Source organism: Hylobates moloch, unplaced genomic scaffold (genome assembly GCF_009828535.3).
Source record: "Hylobates moloch isolate HMO894 unplaced genomic scaffold, HMol_V3 SCAFFOLD_23, whole genome shotgun sequence".
NCBI lineage: Eukaryota > Metazoa > Chordata > Mammalia > Primates > Hylobatidae > Hylobates > Hylobates moloch.
Window position 1 is genome coordinate 74,510 of NW_026652298.1, and position 14,381 is coordinate 88,890.

General features: G+C 34.5%; 1 protein-coding gene across 2 annotated transcripts in view; it reads right to left on the bottom strand.

Moving 5' to 3' along the window:
- Positions 1-218: 218 nt before the first annotated feature.
- The window catches only part of EMB (embigin), a 45,982-nt gene continuing 31,819 nt past the window's right edge, over positions 219-14,381 (bottom strand). For both annotated transcript variants that reach the window (XM_032144884.2, XM_032144885.2), the window contains exons 5-9: positions 9,684-9,811; positions 7,131-7,407; positions 6,268-6,301; positions 3,847-3,901; positions 219-3,273 (exon numbers count right to left, since the gene is read on the bottom strand). In XM_032144884.2, coding sequence (XP_032000775.1) covers positions 3,256-3,273; positions 3,847-3,901; positions 6,268-6,301; positions 7,131-7,407; positions 9,684-9,811 — 512 coding nt within the window. In that variant the 3' untranslated portion in view covers positions 219-3,255. The remainder of the gene's footprint in view (positions 3,274-3,846; positions 3,902-6,267; positions 6,302-7,130; positions 7,408-9,683; positions 9,812-14,381) is intronic.

The following is a 14,381-nucleotide window of genomic DNA, read 5'->3' on the forward strand; positions in this document are numbered from 1 at the left end:
TTAGAATAAAGGATAAAAATAAGGTTTGCATTTGTACTGTCCACGAAATGTTTATGAAGAACAAGGGGAATTTAAATAAGTTGAAAGCAACATAATCTGTGTAATAGTTTAGGAATTAGAACTTGTTTTGCTCACAAGACACTAATTCATTATTACCAAAAATATGACTGGACCTTTATACTATTCTATGTGTTTTTCAAAGTAAAAGAAGCAAATACTGAAGTTATAAAAGTTTGTTTTATTAGAATATTTTTTTCAATTCTGATTTGTCACAACTTAGATTGTTTTTCTAAGAATAAGTAGAAATTTACAAAATTTAATTTTTATTTATACATTCATCCATTCAATACACATTTCAAGACAGCTGTATTGCACCCTTTCAGTGGTAGTTACAGGACAAAGAAAATAATCCAAGCGAGAGACCAACAAATGTGGTAATAAACACAAATAAATGTGGAGTTGTTTAAGCATGTAAGATGGTACATGCTCTACCAGGTATGGGGGCTTCTCTAAGACACAAGATCAGATTAAAGTCTTGAAAGATAATCTGGGGTTAGTCAAGCAGGTAGAAGTGTGAAGAGCATGTGCCAAGTCTAGTTCAAGAGACTGGATAGAGATTAGCAATTTGGAGAATGCTAAGGTAAAGGTGAGCCTACAGAGATTCCAAAGTTGCATAGTGAGGTTTGTGTTTGAGAAAGTGGACTCAGGCAGCCATGCAAAAGAGGGATTAATAGAAAAGGAGACTGAGGTAGGAAAATCAAGGCATTAGCTGTTGCAGCGGGTGTGGGCAGAGTTGGGGAGGCAATGGGGTGGATTCACGAGCTATTAAAAAGGTCAAAGGAGCAGGGATTCATGACCCATAAGTATTAATTAATACAGAAGAAAATATCAGAATGAGTTCTAGATCGGGGCCTGAGCAGCTAGATGTTGGGATAGTAACAAAAAGACTGCAAAAGGAGAAGATTTACACTTTGGCAAAAAATGTATATGAAAGTATCTGGGAATTTTTTGCCATCATTAAATCTACTTATTATGCTGAAAATCCTTGTTAGCTGGAAAGACTAAGAGAATTCCCCAAGGTGCCTAATATATAAACTTGGAGTAGTTTTCCTACTTCAGCTTTTATGAGGCTTATTATTTGCAGTCACTTTATAGTTGGTCAGTATTAATCCATTTATCATCTCTGTAAGATTGGTTAATGGAAGCAGATTAAAATCCAACAGTGGTAATTTTCTATAAGTCCTCTAGAGAGACTACAAAAAGCCAAAAATCAACTTTAATTTTTGAGTACTTTTCCTATTTAAAGTTACTGAGATAAATTGTCTTTGCTAGAAAAAAATAAACAGTATTGCCAGTTAAAAATTCAATTTACTATAGAAATATTTCTGATTATTTTACCTTTGGGAAGCAATGCTTCTTGCTTGAAAATTCTATCAGCCTCAATGGTTAGTGGTGGTAAAATGAAGAATGCATACTGCAGATGGGCTACACATTTGTTTCCTTGTGTTCTATATTCCCAGTCACAAATATACTGCTTTGAATTGTATTTAGTCAAACAGCAGATTTGACTAATATTTCCCTGAATTCAAATAGTTTAGATTAATTAAGCTGATTGGTTATCGACCATTATATAGATATCACCCAAGTAATGTCGTCAAAATAATAATGAATTAAACTAAAATAAATGTATGGCCCTGAGACCCGAATAAAATGAAAACCAAGAATAAAATAAAGTTTGCCATTACTGGGATGTATTCAAGTTCAGCAAACTTATATGTGTAGTTAAGATGCTTTACAACAAAATATTGCATTTTGTTATAGAACAAAGTATTGAGCAGCTTCCAAGTCACTACCTTATGTGTATTATTCATACTAATAATATTGGTAAACATTAGTGATACAATTTTCACTACCAAAATTTTATTATATTTTTCTTAGCCAATACATGGAGCAAATTTTTATAAAGTATTTCTTTTCAAATCATTGAATTCCTCCTCCCCAACCTTTAAATCCCCTAGTTGCTAAGAATCTTGGGTTCCACACCACCACTCTTTGCTTCTGTTCTTAAAGTTGTTGCCCTGTGAGCAGTGGGATACTGCACCCACCAGCTCCAAGGACACATCATGGTCATTTATGTTATCTAGTATCCTGTGGCATGATTTTAGTATTTCATTCAAGCATTAACAACTTTTCATGTCGATTCAGATTTTATAAGATTTGATTACAGTGAGTTTATAAAATATTTCAGTTATATATGCAATAGAAACGAAGTATCCTGTTTTTGAAGATAAGTCTAAGGCATTCACAGCAATAAAAAAGAAGTGCTTTAGTACTTCTGGACTTCAGTCAAGGGAATTATTATTGTAAAGCACTAATAATGCAGGTTTAGATATTTAACCAGCCATAGATACCAGGAATCCAGGTGTTAAATCAAAGACACCAGGAAACCATGAGCCACAAAAGCATCAGTGTAGCAGTGTTTTAAGTATTACGACTATATGGACCTGCACCCTAAAACATAAGCAATGGTTTACCTTATGAAGTTCGAAACCCTACTTAAAGACTAAGAAGCACTTTAGCCTGGTGGGGAAAGCAGTGGTTATGAGTGGCATAAAGACTGGAAAATTTGCTTTTGTAGTGCAGAGCTTTAGAGCAAGCACAGTTTTATTTATTTGCCTTAAACCAATATTTCCGGATAAAAGGTATATTTTTCTTGTGGAGATTGTAGAATAACTATCATTAGCAAAGGCAGAAAGTATTCATTTCAACTTAGTAAAGACATATTTTTTCACTATCACAGAAAGATGACCTTTACATAAAAATTGTTACATATACTTCCATAGATACTAAGCATGATTTTTTTTAAAAAATAACTAAGACAAATGGCAAAGGCTTTCTTTCTTATGAATTCTTTGGTTATAAACAGGTTTTGAGCGATCTTTGTTCTATGAAGTATTAAGTGATTCTGCTGATATCTGTTCTGTGTGTCCTTTGAAGACCAGAATATAATTAATTTTATTCTGGTCTAACATATTTATTCTGATTTACATTGCTTTTATGTAACATAATTATAGAGTGAAAATATACCTTTAGACCTGAGACAGCCTATATCATTGATGAAGGTCCTGCTGTGCATGTTGCATAAGCTTTTCATCCTTTTAAAACTAAAAACTCAGAGGCTCTTAATAGGAAGGATAAAGCTGAAAATACGAACTCTGTATATCGTCCATTGATTCTCGACATCATGTTTTGTATTCACTGGCCCAGAGACTCCTGAGTTAAATAAAGCATAATCAAATATAATTAGTATGTTCTGGTTATTTTATAGTAACTTACTATCACTTTAGCAAAGCAAAAAATACTGGGAAGTAGGGCATCCAATCTACTGCCAAAACAGAGCTCCTATTCTAATGTTGATGAACTAAAAATTTTGAATCTAATCAGCAAAGAAAGTTAGCTTATATGCATAAGTTTACACCCCCAAATATATGGGAATATATGAAACTAAAATAACAGAAAATCCAGAAAATTTTAGAGGAAAACAAATAAAGCTACATGAAAAATTGTAAAAGAAACTAGTCCATGGTGATAAAATAAAATATGTAGCCAGTGCAAAAGATTTACTTCTAGATTGGTTGCTATGTGTCCTCTGGTGGAAAAGGAAAGTATTTATCTTTCTATAACTATACTGTATATTTTCCCCTATAATAGTGTAAGCAAGCATATTTGAGTACATCATAAATGACCAGATCTTTTACGGAACTAAAAAAAAGTAACTGATTAATAGACAGCCTATGTATATTGAATTTTACCTTTTCTTTGGAATATCATTCAGAAGTAACTTACATTTTTTCTATGCCTGGGGACATTATTTTCTATACCATTGCTATCATCTGATTTCCTGTACAGAAAACAAAAAAGAAAATTACTAAATGCTTATATTATATAAAATTAGGTCAGTACATCACTGATATGGCTATCAGGTTAAAATTCAAACTGTCAATACAGACAGAATTCTGTCTTCCTAAAAATGTTTTACTTACAATGTTGAGTTTATTTTATGGCATTGCTTGAAGAGGAGCTGTTACCACAAATGATAGTGACAAAGGCTTGTTGATTTTATGCACAGGGAGAATTGCTTCTCCCCAAGCATGAGTGAGGACTTGGGCCTAAAGACCATAACTTATGTGTTGTTTTGGAAACATGCAAGGTAATAGCCAATTAGGAGGTCAGTCAACATGTGTGATATTGGTGCTATACATTTGTATGCTTATTACACTGAAATAGAGGTTAAAAATGGTTCTTTTTCCACCCAAAGTTTATCAGAGCAGGACTACAAATGTGGGCCTCAGATTATAAAGATTGATGAAAACTAAATAACCAGTATGCATAATGAATACCTTGCCCTTCAAGGTCTTGGGGGCAGGCTTCAATTATCAAATCATAATGCATATCACAAGACAGTGTTATTTATAATTAACTGATAATTAATATTTTCTAAAAAAAAGAAATCCCACCTGAGTGCTTCTTTTTCTTTTGTGTGTACTCTTCAAAAGCAGAATAATGGCCACTAAGAAAACACCTCAGCAACTACTGCAAGAAATGGTTTGAGGGGCACCAAAAAGCTCATTGTTCTGAATGAGTTCAAGTGCCCTTGATATTTGTATACAATCTAAAGATAGTGAAATAACCTAAAGAAAAGCTAAACACCTTCAGTGATCTTTATGGTGCTGTACAAGATGAGCAAAATGATGTACATTAAGCCAATTATCAGAAAAATAATTCATCTTTTACACTATATATTAAATCCATTTTACATTGCTCAGAAGTGATGGTCCATTCCACACTGTTCTGGCACCATTCTTTCAGAGTGTGTTTTAAATTAGAATGCAACTTCCAAATGTGAGCTCAGAGGAATGGTTAGAGACAGTGGGAGGCAGAGCTCAGAGAACAGAGGAATCTGAGCAAGGTTCTGTTTTCAAATATGTCAATGACTGTCACGTTTGTTATATGATGCTAAGAACAAGAAAAAGGCCAATACGTGGAAATAGGAAAGATTAAAAGTTCAAATCAACATAAATAAGATATCTATGTTCTCCAGAAAGAGAAGGGATTCTCTTGGGAGTGATACAATTCCCTTCCAACTGTGAGAGTCTATGATTCTAAGACAACACTGCTTTTCCCTATCTGGTGTTATAGGATTTCTGATGTAGTTATTTTGTGCCCTTAACTTGGAAGCTCATATCATATTGGTTTATTTTACCAGCCTATGTGAACGGAGTGAACATGATTATTTGAATAATGTCGACAAATATCTAAATGACAACTGTCTGCTCCACTCTTGCTATCCGTGCCTATAACACTCACTCCATAGAGCTCCTGTTGGCTGATAAACTCTAAGTGCCATTTTATGTTAGTTATACTTGCTCAGGCCTTCCACTTCTCAGGTTTCTTGCAGCAACTTTAATCTAGCCTCGTTTTCCTGGCCCCCAGCCCTTGGCTCTATTGCTCAGGCTTTAATCCCAGTCTTAGACACCTCTGTCACTGGCCTCTGTACTCAGTTCTCTGGCTTGGAGGCATTTGGAACTCCCATCTTTGCCAAACTAAATTACATCCCTGGTGATTTTATTTCCAGACCTCCTCATGCTTAACTCTAAACAAAGGCTGTGTAAGGAAACTGTGGCACAATTTGTGTTCTCTGAATAATAATAACTAATAGAATTCTAGGCCAGTGATTTTCAACAGACAGAGGATCAAAACCATTTGTAGATGTTTTCAAGAAATACAGATGCCATAGCCCCAACCCAAGAGGTTCTGATCCAGGAGATTCAGCAAGGTCTGAGCAACTGTATTTTTAAAGAGACTCTTAAGTGATCAAAAATTGCCAGGCTTGAGAACTATTGCTTTAAAAAAATAATATTAAATACTTCCTGATGGTTACTGCACACCTTCTGTGCACCATAACCTATGCTATGCATTTACACATATAGAATATTCATTCCATCCAACAACCTCATATGGTGAGTACTATTATTAAATCCATTTTGTAGAGAAGAAAGCTAAGTACAGAGAAGTGCAGGTAGTAAGTGATGAAGAAGAATTCTCACGCAGGCAGCCAGACGTGGAATGCCACTTTCCACCACCACGTGGACATATACAGAAAATACTCCTCTGCCTTTTTCCCCCTAACTGCAAACATTTCATTCAATTTTATAATTCCCTGTATTTTACTCAAGTGAAAATTAATCTGTAAAAAATAATACTTACAGCTGTTCAATCTGCTCAAATTCTTTCCCCTCATCTGTGTAACAAAAGAAGAATTTGACTATGAAGTTGGTTTGTCATTTTTATGGAACATATATGCTCAATTAAGCCTCTTTCCTAAGAAAGTACTATGCTATTTCTCCTGTTTGGAATGAAGGAGAGACATGCTACCTTAAACACCTACACCTCCTTTATCTGCACTACAGACCTTATCTGCATTTCTGATCAAACATAGTTAGTGGTCTGGTATTTTCAAAAACATGACTGCTTAGTTTGTCATTATTTAAATCATTAAAAATGTAGTATAAAATCAGGAAAGAATATAGGATGTAAGGTCAATTTTCTCGAGGATTACTGCTTTATCAACCTGTAATCCATCAGGCACAGGCCACAAAAATAGGAAATGACAGGACAGTCTCTCTTTAATAAGAACTCTGGTTAATAAAATATTTTTTTAAATGATAATCTAAGTGAAAGAAAAATTGTTTGAGACTTTTTATATTAAGCTATCATAGATTTTTCTAATAGTCCAGTGCCAGAATACATATCACCTAATTGGTACTTAGGTACCAGTAGCACCAAAAAAAAAGGGGGGGGGGGGTAGGGGGGAAAGAGAAAGAAAAAAGGTATTTTTAATACTAAGTTTTTTCAGGAATTGAAACAGGAAGACCATGGATATGTTTCCAGCTCACTGTCGCCATTGTTATAAACCTAAATACTGCTCCAAATAAGAAAATGAAGATTTTCCCCAAAAATCCTAAAGTCATTGCAATGTATCAAATCATAATCCATATCATAAGTAAATGATACGTATAATTAACTGATAATACTTTCTAAAAAAAACAAACAAAAAAAAGAAATCCCACCTGAGTGCTTCTTTTTCTTTTGTGTGTACTTTTCACAAAGCAGAATGGTGGCCACTAAAAGAACCACCTCAGCCACTATTGCAAGAAATGGTTTGAGGGGCACCAAATAGCTCAGCACCACAAGCTCAATGTGTTCTTCACTCTCGCCTAATTGAAACAGCGCACGGCACCAGTAAGATCCCCCATCTTCCTCCAAAAGTTCTGTTATCTTCAGCTTTGTTTCGTTAGCATATGTTCCATTGATGACATATTTATTCATTTGAACACCAACAGGAACCTAACATGAGGAGACATTAAAATCCATTCCTATCATAGTACATAAAAGATATATGATATAGTTTTTCAGTGAAAGCTATAAGATAATGCCAACAACATTGCTTACTAGAGAAAGGCATATTACAATTTGTGAGAGGTTATCTATAACAGGCTTAAGTCTTCTCAGAGTTTGATCTCCCAGGGAGCAAACAGAGAAAAAATGTATACATTGCTATAAGGATTTAGCACCGAATGTTTCAAACTACAAAGAAGCAAATAGGTCATCATGGCTAAATATTATAGAAGAATTAAAAACAGAAAAATCCCAATAATCTGAGTCTCACATTCCTATCCTTGCCTAGTGCTTTAGTTAAAGTACTTTTTCCTTCACAAGCACAGGCGCACATTCAAACTACCACCACCCCGGAAGCTACTATTTCTGATCATTTCTATAAAGGAAAATCGCTCATTCGGACAATGTGATTTCCCCAGGCAGAAATGACGATGAAACTTTCAGGCCTTTGGAGCTGATGTAGATAGAATGGAGGGGACCCTCTGTAAGCCTGGGATCTGAAGTGAACTGCGCACCTTCTGTCTTTTTCATATCTGAATTTCTTTCTCTCTCAGATAAGCTGGCTTCTAAGATTTGCTGGGCTTTCCACAGCCTCACAAAGTGCCATACTAAGCTATTTGGGGCTGTTTTATTTAATCTATTTAAATTAAATTTTATTCCCAAGCCATTTGATGATTTTCCTGCTCCATCACTCAACTGCACTGTTCAATAAATGCTAACCTGCATACAAATATTCTCAGAGCTTATCCAAAGAAGAACTATCTGTGAGTATATTATTCACGCAAAAAAAAAATTCCAGCAACCTGGCACCATGTGCACAACACTGCCTGGAATGTTTGGTATTGATTGGTCAGAGCTAATCAATCAAAGAACCACATTTTTAATAAGTACCCAGCTGATTCTGATGCACATGGTTGCTCTACATTTTGAAAAGGCATTTGTGCTCAAGTTTTGATCTGTGTCCTATTCCCCAAACTTTTCTCACACCCTAATAAGACTCATGCTTAGAGTCAAATTAAGAGGATAATGACCAGTATAGCAATGGACAAAAGCACCAGTACGTCTAAAATGACATTTTCAACATCTGATATAATTAGAGGAAGGCTAATGTTTTTCAGGTATTGTTGTACCACATACACATCAATAAATAAAGCTGTGTATTTCAAATACCACAGCTGACATTTGTTTTTACAAAATTACACTTTTAAAAAAAAAATTACATATACACAATGACTGCCTTTCCTCATCATCCATCAGAAGACAAGCAGGAGTAGGAATGGCATTAGTCTGCATCTATGGGATTTGGTTGGAGCTATTTCATTGAAAAACTAAACCTGTTAGCACAGAATAACTCACACTCCCTTCTGAATCATCTGTCATCCTTCAATAGTCTATAATAACACCAACTTTGTCTAAGAAGAAATTTAATATTTCATTGTAACATCTACACTGTCTCACATGTTCCTTCTACAATTATAGCTTGCCTTTAACGGGACTTTAATTGTAATGCTTATTAGTGCCAGGGCAAAGGAAGGGTGTCTCCTAAAGGACAATGTCCTAAATTTTCCTGCCATTAGAGGCTATTTGGGGAGAAGAAAGGAAACCAGGAATTATTTATAAAATACTCATGTTTTTCTTAATATCAGCTCTTTGAATAGTGATTTCTCTTAGTAAAAAAGGAATTAAAAGTATTTGGCTTCTCTCAGGTAGCTTGAAAAGGCCAATGATACTTACTGATAGAATCTAACATGTAAGATTAAGTTACAAAGTTTTCATTATTTTCTCAAATAGTGCCATTATTTTGCATTCTATCACAGATGTTTCAGGAGACAGAAGCCCAAAAAGCTGTCTAGCATTTTTTCTAGTTACTTTCATGGAATGATTTTTAAAAAGAATATTTTCTAATAGGGTTATTTCTAAACTAGGCAACTATACACAAAATGTAATTTCTTTTCAAAGAATGTAATTAAATTGTTAAACCTAAAAAACAAACTACCAGCTAATAAAACGTTAAGAGTACCTTCATATGTATAATGTAAACATGCCAAAAACCATCAAATGACAACTCCGTTTGTCACTGCTCTTTCTTTATGAACATAAGCTAAACAACAAGATAACAAAAGTATAAATCATCCTAGGAATGCTGAGTCTGTTACAATCTTGTTATTTTTTAAATAAATGTTTTTTGTTGTTGTTGTTTTCTTCAAATCAAGGAACTATCTTACCTTTACACTCCCATTACTACTGTACCAGGTCCAATTTAAAGGAAAACAATTTTGACATTTACATGTCAAGACAGCAGAATCCCCTACGTAAGAGATCAATGGCTTGTTTTTCCCATGAAGTTCAGGGACTGAGAATAAAATAGAGAAATGTATGTTACTGAAAGAGTGTAGGTAAAGGAAATGTATTAAATGTGCAGATATGGTCTCCTTTCATTTTTTCATTACATTATTTTACATACTTTCAGTTATATATAAATGAAACTAATTTATAGTAGTTAGTAGTAATAATAATAGTAGATAGATTCAATATAATTGTCTCCAATGTATAGAAATGGAAGGTCTTCTATTATTGAGCCTAACAACAAAAGTATTGTTCCTTTTTGGATAAGTTGCATGCTTTGGGTAAGAAAGAGGCTTCATGTTTTCAAACCCCTGTTCCTTCTTCCCACCTACTAAGCTACCTTAGAGTAATTATTTTCTTCAAAGTTTTAACCTCAGGTAGCATTTGAGTGAGAAGATAAAATTTCCAGGATAGGAAATCTTTAGTTGACACTAATTTATGAAAAGCCAGCAAAGAGTTAGAAAAGGTGGGAACAAGGAACAAAGGAAAATTAACAGAAAGAGAACAGCGTTAAGAAAGAAAATAAGATTTAAAAATGCTTTCATGTGGTTTTATAAAAAATATATATATACTAATATCCATTATGATAAATTTCCTAGTCAAGGAAATTTGAAGTAGATTCCATTAGAAACAGAATACAAATGAGCACTGAATTTAGAAAAAAAAATAAGTTTTAAGGGTGTAAATAACTTGGTAAAGAATATTAGAAGATAACAGCATGAACAGTACAATGAAAAGCCTACATGGTGCATCAGTTCCTTCTGATTGACCTTGAAGGATGTATTATAGAAGGTACACTTGCATTGAAGATGTAGACTCATCAACTAAGACTATTTTGTTAATTTTTTTCTTTTACTTTTCTCAATTTTAGCAGGTTTTTTGCTTCTTTCGGTTGTGTGTGTCTGTGTGTGTGCACATGCATGTGTTTGTGTGTTTACTTTTTTCATTTATATGTTTAGTTTGCCAGTAGGGAAAGAATGTGTGAAATCATGTCAACTAAAGACCTGCAGATAAGCAGAGATTGGAGCTTGGCTAAAATAGGGATTCTTTGCTGAAGCCACAAGGTTCCCTACAACCTGAGAGGAAAAGCAGCCACACTTCCCTGAGTTCCATCTGAAGAGGCACAAGATGCATTAGTGCATTACTAGGGCAATGACCTCTACAGCCCTGTTAGGCTTGCCTTAAAACAAACACTGTTTTGGAGTGCAGGCTTTGCATTAGACACTAAGCAGTTAAGGACACAGTTTCCGCTTTCCCAGGTTGTTTCTCTCTCAGATATCCTATTTCTCAATCTCTACATGTTTCTTTCTGGCAATTGAGTCATGCTTTAGCAGGAAAATATGTGTTGAAATAGGTTCAAAATACCAAAATTTACCCACAGGCTAAGAATAAAATGTGGAAGAAAGGTAATTCTTGGGGAAAAACCTGGCAGAATATACACTGCTTTTCAGTATTCCTCGAAGAGCCACCTGCTTGGGAAGCATACTGGAAACTGCAAGGGGCATTTCAAGAAAGTTGAGTATTCTATGAGCTTTGATGAGGAATATATGACTATGTTATTAAACCATCCCAACTAAATATTAAGATCAGGCTGTAAATTGCAGGTAGCTGACAATTACTGAGTGACAACATGGAAAAGCTGAAACCAAAATTCTGTTTTCTTGCCATCTCTTCAGTTTTCTTGATTATCCCCTAGACTAATGACTAAAATACCATAAACCATGCTTTTGTTCTGCTATATATGGATAATAACAGCAGTGTGGATTTAAATTATAAAATGCACTATGTTCAGGCAACATGACATTTGTTTGAACTATTCTGGGGTTCAGGGCCACAGCTTATATTTGGAAATATTTATTAATATAAGGACAGTGAGACAGTATTCTAATGTGCCCTGTTGACCTTTTAAGACTTTGCATAAAGTAGGATGCATTAGAGTGCTAGGGTTGGAATAAACTAGGTTTGAAGGAGGTGAAATTGCTGATTCAGGCTAGTTTCTAGGAAGATGGGGTTTGGATATACCCAGTAAAAGTAACAGCTCTCTGGAGTTGTAAAATTGGAGACTATATTTGTGTATTCACGAACTAGAACAAATTGGCCTAAATGTCATATCGGTTCAAAGACTTTTAGGTATCACCAAATTAGGAAAAAAGATTACTCCATGTAGTAAAAGAATGCTAACTATACTTCAACACTGGGATCCAGGGCTGAAGTCCCAGGTGATTCTATTATGCTACCTTTCCATACTTTATATTTTTAGATACTTCCAGGGGAAGACAGATAGTTGACCTATGACAGGCTTCACTACATTTGGTACTATCAAAATCTCATCATGACTTCCAAAAAGTTCTTGTTCTTTACCAATTAAATTTCTGCATACTTTCTACTAAGAGATTTTAACATTGATAAATATTATGGAAGCTTTCAGCAACCACTCAGAATATTTGATCCACTACTGAGAAACACTATAGACCATCACTCATCTTTCTCTTTCTTGGGTGGCAAGTAATCAGCAACATATTAGCAGTCACAAACTTCCAGTGTACACTTTTGCTGTCTCCTCTGTCCTGGCATCAACAGTGAAACACATAAAGTCAGCAGGTTTTTGTGCATTGAACTAATCAGTAATCTTGAGGGCCTTTGACAACCTTGTAGTAGTAAATCAACAAGCACCCATAAAGACAGCAGCAGGGACTTTGCTGATGAATTGTTCTGAAGACTCAGGCTCATGCACTATAGGTGGCTCATGTAGTCAATGGCAGAAAAATTTATCTTTGGCTCAATTTAAAATAGAGAATAAAACAGGCTTTTCATCTACATGCAGTTGTAAGTCTTCTAAGAAAAGATAATTATTGTTCTTAGGAAAAACCATTAAGTAAACCATATGGAGAAATAATATAATAGGACATTTATAAAAATACACACCATTTTATAAGGCTTTCAGACCTATTAAATAACTATAATATCAATAATGTACAGATGTCTTTAAATACTACTCAAGTAAAATTATTTCTCTAAGCAATATTCAATTTAGATGAATTATAGAGAATTTTTATTTTACGAAGGAAGATTTGAAAGGACCCAACTTATTAATTTTATAAATATCTTCAAGATATAATACATACTTAAAAGTTACATTAATGTTAAAGGGGCATTAAAAACAAATTAGCTAACCTAAACTGCTTCAAGACAACTAGAAAAAAAAAAAAGTAAATGTTCAGTGATTCTTTGCTTTCCTTAAAGCCTTGATTTAAATCCTAGGCCTTGGGTCAGCGCTGCTGACACCAGCCAAAATCAGCTTAGTTATGTCAAAACAGTTGGAGAATCAAGAGGCCTTCGGTGTGAATACTTGCAATTCAATGTATTGGTACGTTGAAAAGCAAAATGCTTGTTAATCTTCACATTAGACACAAGAATGATCACTTCCACATAATAATTTAAGTAATTATCAAAACTAATGAGAAAAATGTGTTATCTTCAATATTGAAAGCAGGTATGACTAGTATATATTTCCAGAGCACAATGTCTTAGAAAAAAAATGAAAAGTGTTTAAAGTTGAATATCTTGGGAGCACTTTAAGTCACAAGATTCTGTAAGCATTTCCTCAGAATTTGTAGGCCTTCTTTACATATTTTTTAAAAACTCAATAAAACATGTTCACTGAAATTTTGTGTGTTTAGTATTATTTTTTGCTCATTGGGAAGAAAAAGAAAGAGAAAGGGAGGAAAAAAGGAAGGAAGGAGGAAGGAAGGGAAGGAAGAAAACGAACTCAAAAGGTGGGAGGGAAGAAAGGACAGAAAAAGGGAAAGGAAAAGAGAGATTAAGGAAAGAGAAGGGGAAGGGCAGATGAGGCAGGAGAGGGAAAAATGAAATGTGTAAGGAAAAGGAAACTGAAAGGAAATGTATATGGTGTTATCTAGTCCTTCGCTAAGTTAAAGGCAAATGGAGGGAAAAAAGTTAAGAAAGAATATACACGACTAAAATAATCAAAGAATGATACTAGTCTCTGCTTTTGGAGAGACCAAGACATATATATACAATAATTTATTATATTCACCACATTGGAACAATTACAAAGCCATAAAAATAAAATGACTCTGTGAGTGCAGAAGGGATGCAATGAGGGACAAAAGAGTGAACCACTAGATCATGGCAATGGTGAAGCAAGCCATTCTGCTATTGATGGAGCCTTGAGAATAGCATCCACATTCTGTCACAGCAGACAGTCGGGCTTTAGGAGTTTTAGGAAAAGTTACAACAATTTTCATGTTTCCTGGGAAGTTAGTGCAAAGCAGAGTCCAACGTAGTTAATATGGCAACAGATTGCATTTCCCAAATACCAGCACGATATTATGGTTCACTAATCACCACAAAATACTGGGTTTTTCATAATGATAATTATCTAACTCAAACAACTAGCCTTTATTATGAGATTAAGACCTTCCTGAGTCTTGGTTTAATGATGGTAATGGTAAAATATTTTCATTCGTTTGTTTCCAAGGAAAAGAAATGTGGGTGATATTCTGGGGCTTGTATGTATCTTTAAACCTCCTTACTTGGTAAGATAAAAAGTAGGC